This window comes from Stenella coeruleoalba (genome assembly GCF_951394435.1).
Source record: "Stenella coeruleoalba genome assembly, chromosome: 20".
In the NCBI taxonomy this organism is placed as follows: Eukaryota; Metazoa; Chordata; class Mammalia; order Artiodactyla; family Delphinidae; genus Stenella; species Stenella coeruleoalba.
In genome coordinates this window covers 44,457,751-44,478,141 of record NC_137166.1, presented here as the reverse complement: position 1 = coordinate 44,478,141, position 20,391 = coordinate 44,457,751, and the positions used below count along the sequence as shown (strand labels likewise).

General features: G+C 38.9%; 1 protein-coding gene across 1 annotated transcript in view; it reads right to left on the bottom strand.

Annotated features, from left to right (window-relative positions):
• ZNF527 (zinc finger protein 527) overlaps nucleotides 1-20,391 on the bottom strand; it is a gene marked incomplete at its 5' end in the record, with an annotated part of 46,212 nt that overhangs the window by 22,171 nt on the left and 3,650 nt on the right. Inside the window, 2 exons of the mRNA XM_079906636.1 lie at nucleotides 3,703-3,798; nucleotides 4,343-4,470. Of these exons, the coding sequence (XP_079762762.1) occupies nucleotides 3,703-3,798; nucleotides 4,343-4,470 (224 nt within the window). The remainder of the gene's footprint in view (nucleotides 1-3,702; nucleotides 3,799-4,342; nucleotides 4,471-20,391) is intronic.

Here is a 20,391-nt window from a genome sequence, read left to right as displayed (position 1 = left end):
AAACTTCAAAGCTTTTGCACAGCAAAGGAAACCATAAACAAGACCAAAAGACAACCCTCAGAATGGGAGAAAATATTTGCCAATGAAGCAACTGACAAAGGATTAATTTCCAAAATTTACAAGCAGCTCATGCAGCTCAATAACAAAAAAACAAACAACCCAATCCAAAAATGGGCAGAAGACCTAAACAGACATTTCTCCAAAGAAGATACACAGACTGCCAACAAACACATGAAAGAATGCTCAACATCATTAGAGAAATGCAAATCAAAACTACAATGAAATATCATCTCACACCAGTCAGAATCAAAAAATCTAGAAACAATAAATGTTAGAGAGGGTGTGGAGAAAAGGGAACCCTCTTGCACTGTTGGTGGGAATGTGAATTGGTGCAACCACTATGGAGAACAGTATGGAGGTTCCTTAAAAAACTACAAATAGAACTACCATATGACCCAGCAATCCCACTACTGGGCATATACCCTGAGAAAACCATAATTCAAAAAGAGTCATGTACCAAAATGTTCATTGCAGCTCTATTTACAATAGCCCGGAGATGGAAACAACCTAAGTGTCCATCATCGGATGAATGGATAAAGATGATGTGGTACATATATACAATGGAATATTACTCAGCCATAAAAAGAAACGAAATTGAGCTATTTGTAATGAGGTGGATAGACCTAGAGTCTGTCATACAGAGTGAAGTAAGTCAGAAAGAGAAAGACAAATACCGTATGCTAACACATATATATGGAATTTAAGAAAAAAAAATTTCATGAAGAACCTAGTGGTAAGACAGGAATAAAGACACAGACCTACTAGAGAACAGACTTGAGGATATGGGGAGGGGGAAGGGTGAGCTGTGACAAAGCGAGAGAGAGGCACGGACATATATACACTACCAAACGTAAGGTAGATAGCTAGTGGGAAGCAGCCGCATAGCACAGGGAGATCAGCTCCGTACTTTGTGACCGCCTGGAGGGGTGGGATAGGGAGGGTGGGAGGGAGGGAGATGCAAGAGGGAAGAGATATGGGAACATATGTATATGTATAACTGATTCACTTTGTTATAAAGCAGAAACTAACACACCATTGTAAAGCAATTATACCCCAATAAAGATGTTAAAAAAAAAAAACCACATAAAATCCCAACAAAGCAATAAGTGATGTTGACCAAAAGTGAAATGAATTTAAGCAATATGGGTATGTATATGTGCACTGGCAAACTTATATCGTGTGTGGACAGAATGGACAGATATGGACAGTCTATAACTGGTCATATACTCAACAGTACATTATGGACACATTCCAATGGAAATTGATTATAGATCAGCATCACTGTATTTAAAGGATATAGCATTGCATTATTGGAATTTACTTTGATTGACTGATTCTATAAAAACACTTTGGACAAAAACACTGTGTCATATATTTATGCATGATGATGATTTGTCTAAGAGAACTTTTTAGACATGAGATTGCCAGCTTAAAGGGAATGCCTATTAAAAGTATGAATGTTGGGCTTCCCTGGTGGCGCAGTGGTTGAGAGTCCGCCTGCCGATGCAGGGGACACAGGTTCGTGCCCTGGTCCGAGAAGATCCCGCATGCCGCGGAGCAGCTAGGTCCGTAAGCCATGGCCGCTGAGTCTGCGTGTCTGGAGCCTGTGCTCCGCAACGGGAGAGGCCAAAACAGTAAGAGGCCTGCGTACCACAGAAAAAAAAAAAAAAGTGTGCATGTGTGTATAAAAGTCACACATATATGCATTGTTCCCAAAACAATGAAAAATTTAAACTCACCAACAGCCACAAGTTTTCATCACAGTCACATAAACATGTTTTCATCCCATTCCTTATGTCAGCAACCTGTGACATTGCTGATCACTTCCTTATTCCAGAGAGCAGAAATGTGATTTCAGGAACCTATCATGCTCTTTCTCCTGTTTTTTTTTGTTTGTTTGCTCCATCTTCTAAACTGAGACAGTCATATCATCTTCACCATTTTTCTCTTGTGATCCTATGCTACATCAACTCTAAGGATCCCATCTATGTGTGCCAGGGTAATACCACAATATATTAAGCAGTATGATTTTATCACTACCATTTTCTCAGACTTAATGAGCCTTTGCCTCTCGGACAAAATGCCAGGGGTCTTAGAGCACATCAAGAGCGTATTCTTATAAGAGAACCAGGGGAACACAATCCAAAAGGCTCAACTTTAGATTTACAAATGTAATTTCTCCCTGCTGCATCCCAAGGCATTAAGAGAACGGGTATCTGGCAGAGTCAGTCTTTCCCGCTCACCCTTGACTGAATGAAGCTATGTACTTGATGAGTGAACAGAAATCTGAATGAAGCATGCAGGTTAAACCTACACGACTATAACCATCAAGGTAAGTACTTTAAGTCAATAATAAAACAGCCACATAGTGTTTGGGGTTTAAATAAGAAATGTTTTCTTCCCCAGGAATGGACAATGATGTGCCTAGAATCTCCCCAACTCATAAAGTGAACAATTCAGTAGAGAAGACATAGCTATGGACATGTCTAGGCAGGGAAGGCCTGACATTATAGGTCTGCAGAGATCCTACATGCATTAGGCCAGAAGCCAGTTTTTCTCATGCTTCTGATAATGTTTGAGAAGTACAGTAGAAACAGAACTGATAAAAGTCCTAGATTTAGGAACAAGGGCTATAGCTGTGATGATTGAAGACTGATAAATAAGGATCAGATGGCTCCTACAGATGTCATCAGAGAGCAATGTGAATGGATTACATTAAAATAATAGCCCGATAAATTAAATGCATGTTATTATATTTTATGAGTTCAATCTAGGTAAATTCAGAGCCTAACTGTGTGGGGAAGGGAGTGGTGAAAAGACCCTGAATTGGCTGAAGAAATACTGAATTTCTTAGGTTTTTCCAGATGTGACAGAAATTCAGTTTCTGTCATCTAACAGGTTGAGGAGTCAAAAAATTATGCATTATTTAAACTAATTTTTGTTTGCTGAAATTTTGACACTGAAATTCCTAATTGAAACATATGGGTGAAATAGATAAAGTAAATAATGCTGAAGTATAAAAATTCACCTTTTCGGGACTTCCCTGGTGGCGCAGTGGTTAGGAATCTGCCTGCCAATGCAGGGGACACGGGTTCGGGCCCTGATCCAGGAGGATCCCACATGCTGTGGAGCAAATAAGCCCGAGCACCACAGCTACTGAAGCCCGTGCCTAGAGCCCATGCTCTTCAACAAGAGAAACCACCACAGTGCGAAGCCCACGCACTGCAGCAAAGAGTAGCCCCCGCTCACTGCAACTAGAGAAAACCCATGCGCAGCAACAAAGACCCAACGCAGCCAAAAATAAATTAATTAATTTTTAAAAAATTCACCTCTTCTACTACATAGTTTTCTGTGGAGCATTTTTTTAAAAACTTTTTAAATTTAGCTACTGGAATAGTACGCAGTAATGCCTTTGTGAGACACCAAAAATAAAGAATATTGCTTTACATAGCAAAGAGATTACCAGAAAAGGAATATGAAGACTGTAATTTGGAGATAAGAACCACCTAAGAGAAGAATTTCTCCAAAGATGTTAACAGTAAGATTCCTTTAGATGGTCAAAAAATATAAGCTGACACTTCACCTCAGGTCTCCTCTCTGATCAGCTGATGTGTTACTCCTGCCTCACTCCTTTTCACTTACCTAAGCTTGTGGTTCCTGTCACCATTCTCTCTTCCAGCCATGGCTCTTTCCCATTCTCAAGTAAGGAGATTACAGATGGTTTAGGCCTTCTGGTTCCTGCTTGAGAGAAGAAAAAGAACTTATCAATGCTATGAACTTCCCAGAATTGGGAAGCAATGCTTTGATAACCCAGAATAAGGAGAGTTATAGCTACCCTAGAATTCTTTTTCACACAATACTATCCCCAGCCAACTCTATCAGAATGCAGATTCCAAGGACCCATGTCCAACGTTCTCAAAATGAATCACCATGGGATGGATGTTCAAAATCAGAATTTTTACCATGCTTAAGGAGACTTAATATAAATCAAAAATTTAAAACTAATGGCCAAATAAGGATAAGAAAATCATCTGAAGAATAGGTAAGATCAAGGTCCCAGCATTCTGAACATTATGAAACAGGCAACATGAACCTGCCCATTTCTAATTCCACAAAGCACCTAAAGCTTCAGAGTATAGGAAACATACTGGCATACAAATCATAATTTCCCCCCGAGTCATAACGTAGCAAACAAAGGAATATGGAACTCTTATTTTGAGTTTAGAAAGAATGATATACTTACCCAGTGAAACCAGGTTGCTTTAGTTCTCCAACATCACACCTTTGTACAAGTCCCTCTGAGCAGGGTCCAGGAATTCCCACTCCTCCTGAGAGAAGTCAATGGAAACATCCCGAAATTCACCAACCTCTAAAATGAGAAACCCTTTATGAGTATGATTGTGTATGCCACTTTTATCACAGAGAAAACTTTTTATTAAGGGCATTAATAAAAAGTCTTAATTTAAGGATTGTCTATAGTAGTGTTTCTGGTGTAGCTCCAAGAAAGGTAATTTTGAGTGTCTGCAATAATCCTAGTTTTTTAAACTCTACCTTAGCTACTTCAGATTTTACTATATTTTAAAGAACATAGAGTTTTTACACATAAGAAAAAATAGCAAACAACAAACAAAACTGAAGATTCAATCAAAAACAAAAATGTATATGATACACACTGAATGCTTTAAAATCCTTACACATGAGAGATGAGGGTGGGCTATAGTACAGACCTGCATGCAGTCTTCTATAAATTGCAGGGTCAAATCCCATCATTCCTCAAAGAAAATAGTTCCTGGCTCACTGTCATTTACTCTGACTCAACTCTTGTCTTAATTCATGGGGATTTCATATAGGTTAAAGACTTATATGCTGAAAACTATAAAACACTGATAAGGAAAATGGAATATGATTCAAAGAATGATATCCCATGCTCTTGGATTGGAAGAATTAATATTTTTAAAATGACCATACTACCCAAAACAATCTACAGATTTAATGTGATCCCTATCAAAATACCCATGACATTTTTCACAGAACTAGAACAAATACTCCTAAAGTTTACATGGAACCACAAAAGACCCAGAATTCCCAAAGCAATCCTGAGGAAAAAGAACAAAGCTGGAGGCATAACCCTTCCATACTTCAGACTATATTACTAAGCTACAGTAATCAAAACTGTAGTACTGGCACAAAAACAGATATGTAGATCAATGGAAAAGAATAGACAGCCCAGAAATAAACCCACACACCTTGTCAGTTAATCTGTGACAAAGGAGGCAAGAATATACAATGGAGAAAAGACAGTCTCTTCAAGAAGTGGTGTTGGGAAAGGTGGAGAGCTACATCTAAATCAATGAAATTAAAACACTCTAACACCATATACAAACATACACTCAAAATCATTTAAAGACCTAAATATAAGACATGATACCATAAAACCCCTAGAAGAGAACACAGGCAAAACATTCTGTGACATCATAAATCATAGCAATATTTTCTTAGATCAGTCTTCCAAGGCAAAAGAAATAAAAGCAAAAATACAGACGAGATCCAGCACATTCAGGGTGGTATGGCTGTAGACGGGAACAAAGACACAGATCTACTAGAGAATGGACTTGAGGATACGGGGAGGTGGAAGGGTAAGCTGGGACAAAGTGAGAGAGTGTCATGGACGTATATACACTACCAAACTTAAAATAGATAGCTAGTAGGAAGCAGTCGCATAGCACAGGGAGATCAGCTCTGTGCTTTGTAACCACCTAGAGGGGTGGGAGAGGGAGGGTGGGAGGGAGGGAGATGCAGGAGGGAAGAAATATGGGGACATATGTATATGTATAACTGACTCACTTTGTTATAAAGCAGAAACTAACACACCATTGTAAAGCAATTATATTCCAATAAAGATGTTTAAAAAGAAAAAAAAGCAAAACTACACAAATGGAACCTCATCAAACTTAAAAGCTTTTGCACAGCAAAGAAAACCATCAACAAAATGAAAAGACAGCCTACAACATGGGAAAAAATATCTGCAAATGATGTGACAGACAAGGGCTTAATATCCAAAATATACAAACAGCTCACACAACTCATTATCAAAAAACAAACAAACCACCGAATAAAAAAATGGGCAAAAGACATAAACAGACATTTCTCCAAAGAAGACATACAGATGGCAACAGGCACATGAAAAGATTTTCAACATCACTAATCATTAGAGAAATGTAAATCAAAATTACAATGAGGTATCACCTCACATGGGTCAGAATGGCCATCATTCAAAAGTCTACAAATAATAAATGCTGGAGAGGGTGTGGAGAAAAGGGAACCCTCCTACACTGTTGGTGGGAAAGTAAATTGGTGCAGCCACTATGGAAAACAGTATGGAGCTTCCTTAAAAAAACTAAAAGTGGAGCTATCATATGATCCAGCAATCCCACTCCTGGGTAAATATCTGGAAAAGATGAAAACTCTAACTTGAAAACATACATGCACCCCAATGTTCATTGCAGCATTATTTACAATAGCCAGGTCATGGAAACAACCTAAATGCCCATCGACAGACAAATGGATAAAGAAGATGTGGTACATATATACAATGGAATATTACTCAGCCATAAAAAGGAACAAAATTGGGTCATTTGTAGAGATGTGGATGAATCTAGAGACTGTCATACAGAATGAAGTAAGTCAGAAAGAGAAAAACAAATATCGCATATTAACGCATATATTTGGAACCTAGAAAAGTGCTATAGATGAACCGGTTTGCAGGGCAGAAATTGAGACACAGATGTAGAGAACAAATGTATGGACACCAAGGGGGGAAAGTGGCGGGGTGGTTGTGGTGGTGGTGGTGTGATGAATTGCGAGATTGGGATTGACATGTATACAATGATGTGTATAAAATGGATGACTAATAAGAACCTGCTGTATAAAAAAATAAATAAAATAAAATTCAAAAAAAGGGGAGTGTTTCCTTAATAACTCTTCCAGATTTTTCATCGTTAGTGTATAGGAATGCAAGAGATTTCTGTGCATTAATTTTGTATCCTGCTACTTTACCAAACTCATTGATTAGCTCTAGTAGTTTTCTGGTAGCATCTTTGGGATTCTCTATGTATAGTATCATGTCGTCTGCAAACAGTGACAGTTTTACTTCTTCTTTTCCGATTTGGATTCCTTTTATTTCTTTTTCTTCTCTGATTGCCATGGCTAAAAGGATTAATCTCCAAAATATACAAGCAGCTCATGCAGTTCAATACCAAAAAAAAAACCAAACAACCCAATCCAAAAATGGGCAGAATATCTAAATAGACATTTCTCCAAAGAAGATATACAGATTGACAACAAACACATGAAAGGATGCTCAACATCACCAATCATTAGAGAAATGCAAATCAAAACCACAGTGAGGTGTCATCTCACACCAGTCAGAATGGCCATCATCAGAAAATCTACAAACAATAAATGCTGGAGAGAGTGTGGAGAAAAGGGAACCCTCTTGCACTGTTGGTGGGAATGTAAATTGGTACAGCCACTATGGAGAACAGTATGGAGGTTTCTTAAAAAACTAAAAATAGAACTACCATATGACCCAGCAATCCCACTACTGGGCATATACCCTGAGAAAACCATAGTTCAAAAAGAGTCATGTGCCACAATGTTCATTGCAGCTCTATTTACAATAGTCAGAACACGGAAGCAACCTAAGTGTCCATCGACAGATGAATGGATAAAGGAGATGTGGCACATATATACAATGGAATATTACTCAGCCATAAAAAAATGAAACTGAGTTATTTGTAGTGAGGTGGATGGACCTAGAGTCTGTCATACAGAGTGAAGTAAGTCAAAAAGAGAAAAACAAATACTGTATGCTAACACATATAAATGGAATCTAAAAAAAAAAAAAGCTTCTGAAGAAGCTAGGGGCAGGACAGGAATAAAGACGCAGACGTAGATGTGGAGAATGGACTTGAGGACCCGGGGAGGGGGAAGGATAAGCTGGAAGAAGTGAGAGAGTGGCATGGACATATATACACTACCAAATGTAAAATAGATAGCTAGCGGGAAGCAGCTGCATAGCACAGGGAGGTCAGTTTGGTGCTTTGTGACCACCTAGAGGGGTGGGATAGGGAGGGAGGGAGGGAGGCACAAAAGGGAGGGGATATGGGGATATATGTATACATATAGCTGATTCACTTTGTTATACAGCAGGAACTAACACAACATTTTAAAGCAATTATACTCCAATAAAGATGTTAAAAAAAAGAAAACAAATGTATGGTTACCAAAGGGGAGAGGGAGCGGGGAGGCATAAATTAGGATCATGGGATTAACAGATACAAACTACTATACATAAAATAGATAAGAAACAATCACAGGGACTTATATTCAATATTTTATAATAACCTATAATAAAAAATAATATGAAAAACGTATATAGAGAGATATACAGATATATAAAAAACTGAATCACTTTGCTGTACACCTGAAACTAATACAATATTGTACATCAACTATACTTCAATTAAAAAAGAAGAATGAAATATCATACAAATGAGGAACTCTGAGCTATAAGTGTTGGCTGACATCTAAACTGATTCGTTTTAACCTGTCTAAAAACATGTAAATCTCCACCACAGAAAGCAAATTAGAATCAAGTGAAGAGCGCTTTCTCTGCAAAATATCTGAACATAGTATAATCAAGGGAGATATGAGTAGTAAACCACTCCACATCAAAACCACAGTGCATCTTTTCTGGAGATAATCAGTACAAAAGTGCTTAGCATGCTATCTACGTACTTGTTCAGTAAATGTTAAATGCATCCAGGTAAGTTAATTTCATCAAACCAATTCCAAGGGTAAGACAGTTTGTCCTTTGGCCCCTTTAGTATCTTTACCCAAATCATGGATTTAAGCATATCAAAGCCTTTATCACAAACCTTCAAAACACAGCTTACTCTAAGGTACAGTCCCCACTCCAGCCTGGCATTCAGACTCTGGCTGACCTGTGCCCACCTAAGCTAAGAGGTGGTGAATCCAAAAAGAACTTCCCAGGCCAGGCAGGGGAAAGTCAAGGAGTGAGGCAAGGAGGGAGGGATTTGGTCAGTGGTTTCCACCTCAGTGTCCAGCGGAGCAAAGGGAAAGGTAGGAAGTGGAACTTGCTACCACTTGTGGACTTGGCAGGCCACGTCTAATTGGAAACTTCGCCAACCCAGAATGTGGACCAAGCACAGTAAGAATGACCTGTTGACAGAGAAACAGATTATCCAGATTTTTAGGTGAAAATTCCCTATTATTAACGCTGAAAACTCATTCTAACTTAATAACTGTTTTCATCAAACCAAGTCCCTCCCTGGTGGACATGTGTACAGCTATTGTATCTTCAGCTGGTTTGCTTAAAAAAAAAAAAATCAACCTTAAATAAGCCCACAGGCCATGACACTCTCCAAAACTTTGGCAAGGGCAGTGTATTTCCTGCCTTCCTCTTTCCCCCTGGCATGTCTTCTCTAGCCTACCAAATCCTGGAAGGCAGTCTGCCCGTTCCCCCTGGAAGTCCTCCCACACTTCTCCAGCCCACGGGAGTCTCTGATACCTCTGCCCTCCTCCTACATCAACCACCACTGGCATTTAAGCACTGACATCCTTATTTTTTTGTTTGTGTGTTTGTTTATCATTTAACTTAGATTTATTATACTTTAAAAGAAATTTTATTGGAGTATAGTTGATTTATAATATTATGTTAGTTTCAGGTATACAGTAAAGTGAATCAGTTATACATATACGTATATCCACTCCTCTTTTAGACTCTTTTCCCATATAAACCATTATAGAGTACTGAGTAGAGTTCCCTGTGCTATGTAGTAGGTCCTTATTAGTTACCTACCTATTTTTTCTTTAAATGCTCCATCTGTGCTGTTCAAAGGAAACCACTTTGTGAAATGCCACACGGATGGAGCAGAGAGAGCTGCCCCAGCAGGCTCCAAGATCAGAGCAGTTCAGACTGACCACAAGGCAGTGTCCAGGGCAGGAGAAGGAAATGGATGTACCAAAGGACAGTGAGGGTGAAATTTCAGTAAATACCCACCTTTCTTCTAATTCTCCTGAGCCTATCAGCCATTTTCACGTTTCCCTGAGAGCTTTCCCAGAGATGAGCATAGCCTCCAAAACGCAGATCTGAGGAACTGAAAAGAAATGAGAGGTGCTGGGAGAAAGGCCTTCTGTACCAGCTGAAGAGGGGCCTGTCCAAGGCCGCAAAATGAAGCTGAGGATTGCAGAACACGCTGGCACTTCCCAGACCTCAGCTGATGGAAAAACGAGAGTCGAGAGGGGCCACAAGGCCAGTGGCACTAACTTCCAGTACTCCAGTCAGAGGAAGAGCCTCCAGCACCCACATGAGTTTAAAATGCCTCTGAGGGCTTCCCTGGTAGTGCAGTGGTTAAGAATCCACCTGCCAATGCAGGGGACACGGGTTTGAGCCCTGGTCGGGGAAGATCCCACATGTCGCAGAGCAACTAAGCCCATGCCCCACAACTGCTGAGCCTGCGCTCTAGAGCCCGCGAGCCACAACTACTGAGCCCACGTGCCACAACTATTGAAGCCCGCGTGCCTAGAGCCTGTGCTCCACAACAAGAGAAGCCACCACAATGAGAGGCCCGCGCACCGCAACGAAGAGTAACCCCTGCTCGCCACAACTAGAGAAAGCCCACGCACAGCAACGAAGACCCAATGCAGCCAAAAATAAAAATAAATAAAATAAAATAAAATAAATAATAAGCTGCCTCTGAGCCCCCCAGCTGCAGGAAAGGCCGGTTTCGAAACCCCTTTCCGGCAGCTAGTTCCAAGTACGCGAGGCGCCTGTGCGTCAGGCTGGTTGGTGGGTTGATGGAGGGCGGGTGGACTGCAGGCTCCCCGGAAGCGAAAGTGGGGAGCTAGGACCTTGACGGGAGGTAGGCCTTTGAGGCAGAGAGGTATGAATATGTTTTTCTTTCGTATGCCTCATATTAGGGTCCCGATATCTGGGGTTCACTTAGAATTCAGGATTAGGTCACACAGAAACTGTCTTAGTTTGCAGCAAGTCCGTTTCACGAAGAAATTTGTTAAATGGTGAGGTCAGAACAGTGCTAAATCAAAAAGACTTAAGAGACAATTCATACCTGAAATACCATGTGTGGGCTTTAACTGGGTTCTGGTTTGCACAAGTCACCTGCAAAAGACATTTTGAGAAACATTATGTAAATTTTAACCTAAACTGAAAATTAGATTTTGTTGGGGCATTATTGTTAGTTTTGTTAGGTAACCAGGGAAGCGGCCAAGGAGGAAAAATAAGTCTAATTTTCAGAGACACATGCTGAAGTATTAACCGTCTAATGATGTCTGGAATTTGTTTCAGAATATTTAAACTTTTGCTAAACCAAGGATATGGAGTAAAATGGAAGGAGAAGAACTGTTATGGAAGAAACAAACCCAAAATACTTAGGACCATGTGAACTGAATGCAATAGATGGACCTTGCTTGGATCAGTATTTTTCTCTGTGAGAAAGCAGTTATCACAATCGGAGAAATTTGAACATTGACTTTTTATTGTACAACATTAAAAACAATCTTATTATTAGGTGTATTAGGCTGCTTAGCTAGGTATTTTTAAGTTTTTACATATTAGATAGATACATGGGAGAATTTATCATTAAAAATGTTATCTGGGATTTGCTTTAAACTCTTCCAGGAAAAATGTTGGTGGAGAAATAGATAAAACAAGATTGGAAGTATTTATAATTGCTAAAACTGAGAAATAGGTACATGGGCAGGCTTATTATAGTATTCTCAAATATTTTCATATGTTTGAAATTTTCATAATGAATGTTTGAAGTGTACAATTTTCAATAGTGTAGTTTAGATAAAAAACAAACACTGTAGAGAGAACACTGTTTTAGTACCTGAAGCTGTTCATGCAAATAATCAATACATAATCTATAATAAGAATAGAAGAGAGTTTTGATTGCACCAAACTGAGGACTGTAGCCCAGGAATGCTGCCTCCACCAAGGAAGAAATTTCTCCAGAGAAGCATGGTTTTCAGCCCAGCTTCATATCTTATCAGAACAAATATCAAAAGGACAGTGTTACACTCCTTCAAGTTTTCCAAAGAGACAGATTAGCACATACATAATGAGTCAGCATGACCTTGGTGTCTGGGAAGGGAGCCTTATCTTCAAAGGAGTACTAGCATTGACATCATGGAGGGGGGTGGGCATTTATCCCTATCTTCAAAGTGGACCTTCTAAGCAATCTGGTAAATGTATTCTTTTCTTTAATGGTTAAAGGAGATGTACAAAATGCATGTTTGACAGGCCATGAGACAGGCTGTTCTCATTAGCATAAAGTTCAAGCCATATCGTGTATAAGCCAGAATGACTTCCCCATACCTTAACATGTAAAAATTTCTTCCATCAAAGCAATAACTGTGAAAATTATTACTGTGGCTATCATGTGGAAATTGGAGGACAAAAGTTAGCCCAGGATACAAATTATTAATTTTGAAATACTGAAGTCCAACTTTTTAAGTTAAACCAGGGTTCAGCAAACAGCCTCTGAGCCAAATTCAGTCCACTGCTTGATTTTGTAAATAAAGTGTTACTGGAACAAAGCTGTGCACATTTGTTTATATATTTTCTATGGTTGCTTTCCTGCAAGAAGAGAGTTGTATGGTAGAGATTGTATGGCCAACAGAGCCTAAAATTTTATTAAAAGGCCCTTTATAGAAAAAAATTTCCAACACCAGGGTTAAATGAAAGAATATAGTTGGTAAGGGAAGTGATCACAGAGGAAAAAGAATGAAATTGAAAACTGTATCAATTATCCTTTGCTGTGTAACAAACCTGTCCAAAACTTAGAGGCTTGAAACAACAGTGATTGATTAGCTATCACCTGAATGGTTTTCCTGCTGGTCTCACCTGGACTCAACCTTAAAATTCAGTTAGGGCCAGGTGGTTTGGGATGGCCTAGGAATGCATTACTTACATGACACCTGATAAGCTGGTTGGTGAAGGGAGCCTCAGTTGGGAAGGCTCATCTCTACTTCATATCCAAAGAATGTGTGCCCATTTGCAATTTACCACAAACATCTTCCATAAGGACAGCAAAAGGCATTTTTGTTTTTAATGGGTTTTTCCCCAACATATTTGACATACAATTACCTGCACATATTTAAAGTATATAATTTTGATATTACCTGGCTTGTGTAAATATAGAATAATAGAAAAATATATTCAATATAATTCAAAATATATATTATATAGTATATATAATCACTAGTAGCAAGGTAGTGAATATATATTCTGTCACTGTAGATTAGTTTTCATTTTCTAGAGCTTTCTATAAATGGAATCATATAGCATATACTCCTTTTTTGTCTGTCGTCTTACACTCAGCATAATTATTTTGAGATGCATCTGTTGGTGGATATTTGGGTTGTTTCCACTTTGGGGGTATTACAAATAAAGCTCCTAGGAGCATACCTGTAAAACTCTTTTTCTAGATGTATGTTTTAATTACTCTCAGGTGAATATCTATGAGTAAAATGGCTGGATCATTTGGTTAGTGTATGTTTAATTTTTTTTATTTTTTGAGGTACGCGGGCCTCTCACTGTGGTGGCCTCTCCCGTTGCGGAGCACAGGCTCCGGACGCGCAGGCTCAGCGGCCATGGCTCACGGGCACAGCCGCTCCGCAGCATGTGGGATCTTCCCGGACCGGGGCACGAACCCGTGTCCCCTGCATCGGCAGGCGGACTCTCAACCACTGCGCCACCAGGGAAGCCCTGTATGTTTAATTTTTAAAGAAACTGCCAAAATATTCCCCAAATTAGTTGTACCATTTTACATTCTCACCAGCAGTGTGTGAGAGTTCCAAATCCTCCAGATCCTTGCTAACCCTTGGTATGGGCAGGCTGTCTAATTTTAGTTACTATAATTAATTAATATTTTATGGCTGGGTAGAATCCAGAGGATGCAAAAGAGTATAAAGTCAAAAGTCAGATTTCCCTCAGTACTCCTTACCAAGTCAATCTCTTCCCCAAGGGTAATCTCTGCTAACTATTTAGTGAGCATCTTCAATTCTGTGCATTTGTACACACACACACACACACACACACATATACACTTGCATAGGTAGTTTATTTCCATAAGTGGGAAACATGAGCAATGCTCTAACGTTCACTTTCTTAATTTACTCTCTTGGTAATATTCCACACACAGAGCTGAACTATAAGTGTGGGTATACTTTATTTGGGAGTATCATATCTTTTTAAAGAATTCCCGGGCTTCCCTGGTGGCGCAGTGGTTGAGAGTCCGCCTGCCGATGCAGGGGACACGGGTTCGTGCCCCGGTCCGGGAAGATCCCACATGCCGCGAAGCGGCTGTGCCCGTGAGCCATGGCCGCTGAGCCTGCGCGTCCGGAGCCTGTGCTCCGCAACGGGAGAGGCCACAGCAGTGAGACGCCCGCGTATCGCAAAAAAAAAAAAAAAAAAAAATCCCTGATACTTGAGTATGAGGATATTTCCAGGAATTCTCTATTATAGACAATGCTCCAATCAGCAGTCACACGTATTATACTTGTACATATGAGCAAGAGTTTCCTTATGAGAGATAAGGAAAAAGATTCTCTGAATACATTTTAAATACTTTAGATCTTGCCAAATTGCCCTTCAGAAAGACTATACTAACTTAATTGCACCAACAAAGCTTGACAATGCCTCTTGCTCAGGATTGCCATATACTCCGAGTTTCAATACTTGGGATATACTGACAAATTAGTCACTGTTTATCACAAATTCAAATTAAACTGAGCATCCTGCATTTTTATTTGCTAAATCTGGCAATGCTTCTTTTTCCTGACATCTTACTGATACTCAATATTTTACATTTGTAAAAATCTGAAGGGAAAAATATTACACTACTGTTATGATTTGTGTTCAGATCATATAAGTAGGAGAACAACATAATGAAACTAATGAAAAAGTAATATATAAAAGAACAGAAATAAATGAAATTTAAAACTGTAGCATAAATATATCAATCCAAAATCTGGCGTTAGAAAATAAAATAAAATAAATAAATCACCTACTAATATTATCAAAAAGAATAGAAGAAGCACAAACACAAAAATAAAAAAAAAGGGGGAGGGAATAACCAGAAATACAAAAGGTGTTACAAGAGTTATTACTCATATATAAATCTGTATAAGTGTATAAAAATAAATATGAATATCTGCTAGAAATAGATGTTATGCTTGTATTATAAAAGTTGACTCTAAAGGTATAAACAAACTAAAAGGCTAATAACTATGGAAGAAATCAAAGAAGTATCAAAATGCTTAACTCCCAGAAGCTACCAGGTTTGGAGAGTTCACTGGTGAACTCGTTTCAAATTTTCAAGGAAAAAAATTACCAGTATAATTTTAAATTTCTAATGCTTTAAAGACAGAACTTTTCATGATTTAAAAAAATGGACTAATTTTTGGAACAGTTTTAGGTTCACAGCAAAACTGAGCGCCAAGTACAAGAGTTCCCATATACTCCCTGTTCCAAAACGTGTACAACCTCCCCCACTACCACATTCCAAATCTCAGTGGTACCTTTGTTACAATTGGTGAACCTACATTGACACATCATTATCACCCAAAGTCCGTAATTTACATTACAATTCACTTTTAGTGTTGTACAGTCTATGGGTTTTGACAAATATATAATGATATGTATCCACAATTGTAGTATCATGCAGAATGGTTTGACTACCCTAAAAATCCTCTGCGTCCTGTCTATTCAGCCCTCTCCCTAACCCCTAGCAACCACTCATCTTTTTGCTGTCTCCATAGTTTTGCCTCTTCTGAAATGTCATGTGGTTGGAAGTACATGGCCTTTTCAGATTTTCATTTAGTAATATACATTTAAATTTCTCCATGCCTTTTTGTGACTTGGTAACTCATTTCTTTTTAATGCTGAAAAATACTCCACTGTCTGGATGTACTAGAGTTTATCTAGCCATTCATCTACTGAAGGACATCTTGGTTGCTTCCAAATTTTGGCAATTTTGAATAAAGTTGCTATAAACATAACTATGCAGGTTTTTGTGTGGACCTAAGTTTTCAACTCCTTTGGGTAAATATGAAGAAGCATGATTGCTAGATCATATGGTAAGAGTATTAGTTTTATAAGAAACTGTCAAACTGTCTTTCAATGTAGCTATACCATTTGGATGGGTGTGGCTCCCATCAGGTCCCTGGAAGGGCTGCTACTTAGTCACTGGATGGGCCCCTGGGTGGTAAGGACGGGCTCTGGACTGTGGCTGAGAGGGGCTACAACCAAGCCCCAGGGCTGTTTCAGTTTCCACAGCTAAAATTGAGGTCTACAAACCTGGCTGTGGAGGTACAGATGGGTGTTTCTCCTGCCAGGTCCCTGGATTAGCTGGACTGCTCCCTGACTGTGGCTAGAGAGGCTGGAGCCAAGCATAGGGCCATTTCAGGATCTCCTGAGATGCAGATGTGTCTCCCATAGGGTCCCTGTGCCAGCAGAGCTGCTCATGGACTGTGGCTGGAAGGAGCTGGAGCCAAGTATAGGGCCTTTTCAGGATCTCTGGGGATGGAAATGAAGTGTCTCCTACTGGGAACCTGGACCCTCAGGACAGTTGACAGACTGTAGCTGCTGAGGGCCCTTTCAGGATCTACAGGGTCAGAGATGGGAATGTCTCCTGCAAAGTCCCTGTGCCAACAAGACTTCATGGACTGTGGCTGTGATGGCCTGGAGCCCAGTTATAAGTCTTTCAGAATCTACAATCTGACTGAGCTCAGATTGCTTTGGTGGGCTTACCTCCAGGGACTCCTGAACCCTGGCTGAAAAGGAATAGAACTTGTTCACACACCAATTCAGGGTCTACAGCTGGGACTGAGGTCTATTACCCAATGCATAGGTGCACGTTCATCCTTCCAGGTTCCTTAGTGTATGGTACTGGTGACAGAACCAAAGTCAAATGGGACTTTAGCTGAATTCTTGGGGGTACAGAGCCGTTTCTTGGTCTGCAGCCAGGACCATGGTTGGTGGGTCAGTTGCCTGTGTATGAACAAACCTTATCAAAATGGCTCCTCAGCCTTGGACTCCACTGGGGTTTCACTGGATCACAAAGACCCCACAAAGTCACTTTTGTTCATGGGTGGATGCCAAATTATTGCTGAAGGGGGCATACAAGTGAGGGACATCTTATTTGGCCCTTGTTGGTGTCACTTCGTAGATTCAATTTCTTTAATACTTATAGGAATATTCATATTATGTTCATCTCATGAGTTTTGGTAAGAGAGTTTTTGTTTTTGTTTTTGTTTTTTTAAAGAATTGGCCCATTTTATGTAAGTTATTGAATTTATGGGTGGAGAGTGGTTCATAGTATTTATGTATCCTGTTAATGTTTGCAAGGTCCCCTTTATCATTTCCAAGTGGTTTGAGAGTTTTCTATATTTGTTACTAATTTCTAGTTTGATTCCACTGTGGTTGGAGAGGAAACTCTGTATGATTTCAAGTATTTAAACAATTTTGAGGTTTATCATATAGCCGAGGATATGGTTGATTTTGTTATAGATTCTGTTGGTACTTGAAAAGTACATGTATTCTGCTGTGGTTGAGTGGAGTGTTCTATGTCAATTGGATCCTGTTGACTGCTATTTATTCTAAATCTTTGATAATTTTCTGTATAGTCATTATTTCAAGTACTCAAAGAGGGGGATTAAAGCCCCCAAATATAATTTTGGATTTGTCTATTTCTCATTTCAGTTGTTAGGTTTTACTTCATGTATTTTGAAGCTCTATTATTTGGTGCATACATATTTAGGTTTGGTATCGTCTTTCTGGTTTTTCTTTTATCAGTATGTAGTGTATCTCTCTGTCTCTGGAAAATCTCTTTGCTCTGAAGTCTACTTTATTCTGGTATATCTTTTTCCATCCATTTACTTTTTGTTTTCAGGTGAAATTCAAAATTAACATAAAATTAGGGCTTCCCTGGTGGCGCAGTGGTTGAGAGTCCGCCTGCCGATGCAGGGGATGTGGGTTCGTGCCCCGGTCTGGGAAGATCCCACATGCCGCGGAGCGGCTGGGCCCGTGAGCCATGGCCGCTGAGCCTGCACGTCCGGAGCCTGTGCTCCGCAACGGGAGAGGCCACAACAGTGAGAGGCCCGCGTACCGAAAAAAAAGAAAAAAAAAAATTAACATAAAATTATCCATTTTAAAAAGTACAATTTGGTGGCATTTAATGAATTCACGTTATGAAACGATCTTAGTTTCAAATTTTTCATCACCTCATAATACCCCATACCCACTAAGTAATCACTATCCATTCCCCCTCTCCCATTCCCAGGTAGACTTTAATCTGCTTTCTGTCTATGGATTTGCTTATTTTGGATATTTCATATAAAAGGAATCATACAATATGTAACCTTTTCTTTTGGCTTCTTTCACTTAGCAAAATGTTTTTGAAATTCATTTAAGTTGTAGCACGTATCAGTACAGTACTTCACTCCACTTTGTGGCTGAATAATATTCCACTGTATGTATCTACTATAACTTGTTTATCCATTCATCTGTTGATGGACATTTGGGCGCTCTCCACCTTTTGGCTACTGTGTATAGTGCTCCTATGAATATTCATGAACAAGTATTTTTTGAGTACTTGCTTCCATTCTTTTGGGTATGTACCTAGGAATGGATTTGCTGGGTAATATAGTTATATGTTTCATTTTTGAGGAATTGCCGAACTGTTTTCCATAGTAGCCACACGATTTTACATTGTGCCACCAACAATGTATGAAGGTTCCCAATTTTCCACATCCTTGCCAACATCTTTTGTTTATTACAGCTATCCTAATAAGTGTGAAGCGGTATCTTACTGTGGTTTTGATTTGCCTTTCCTTAATGACCAATGATGATGAATGTTTTTAAATGCTTTTTGGCCATTGGTATATATTCTTTGGAGAAGTGTCTTCCCAAGACCTTTGCCCATTTTAAAATTGTGGGGTTTTGTTGTTATTGTTGTTGTTCTGAGCTGTAAGAATTCTTTGTATACTCTGGATACTAAATCCTTATCAGATATATGATTTGCAGATATTTTCTACCATTCTGTAGGTTGTCCTTTCACTTTCTTAATATCCTCTGATGCAAAATGGTTTTAATTTTTATGAAGTCCAATTTATCTTTTTTTTTTGCTCATATGTTTGGTGTCAAATCCAAGAATCTACTGCCAAATAGAAGATAATAAAGATTTATTCTTGTTTTCTTCTAATAATTTTACAACTTAGCTCTTATATTTAAGTTGTTGATCTATTTTGAATTAATTTTTGTATGTAGACTAAGGTAGGGGTTCAACTTCATTTTTCTGCATTAGGTTATCCATTTGTCCCATCATGCGTGTAACACACTGTTCTTTCCCCATTAACTGGTCTTGGCACATTTATCAAAATTCTATTGGCCATGGCAGTTTAGGTTTATTAATGGGGCTCTCAATCCTATTCTGTTTGTCTACATGTTTATGTTTATGCCAGTACCGCACTCTTGATTACTGTACCTTTGTAATTAGTTTTGATATCAGGAAGCGGGAGTCCTATAACTTTGCTTTTCTTTTCCAGTATTGTTTTGGCTACTTCAGTCCCCTTTCAATTCCATAAATATGGGGACTAGCTTTTCTATTTTAGTCAAAAAGGCCATCAGAATTTTGACAGGAATTGAAGTGAATATGTAGATCTCTTTGGGTAGTACTGACATCTTACCAGTTTTAAGTCTTCCAATCCATGGACATGGCATATGTTTACATTTATTGAGGTCTTCTCAAATTATATAGTTTTATAGGTTTTTTTTCTTTTATGTTTTATAGTTTTCAGTGTACAAGTCTTTTCACATCTTTCATTATATTTATTCTTAGGTATTTTATTCTTTTTTATTCTGTTGTAAATGGGATGTTTTTCTCAATTTCCTTTTCTGATGGTTCATTGGTGGCGTATGAAAATACTTTTCTAAGTATAGTTGGTTTACAATGTTGTGTTAGTTTCTTGTACACAGCAAAGTTGTTCATTTATATATATGTAAAATACAACTGATTTTTGTGTGTTCATCTTGTATTCTGTAGCTTTGCTGAACTTATTAGGCTTAGTAGTTTCTTTGTGGATTCACCTGGATTTTATGTGTATAGAATGATGTTTGCAAACAGAGGTAGTTTTACTTCTTCCTTTCCAATTTAGATGCCTTTTATTTCTCTTTTGTACCTAACTGTTTCTGACTATGGCTTCCAGCACTATGTTGAATAGGAC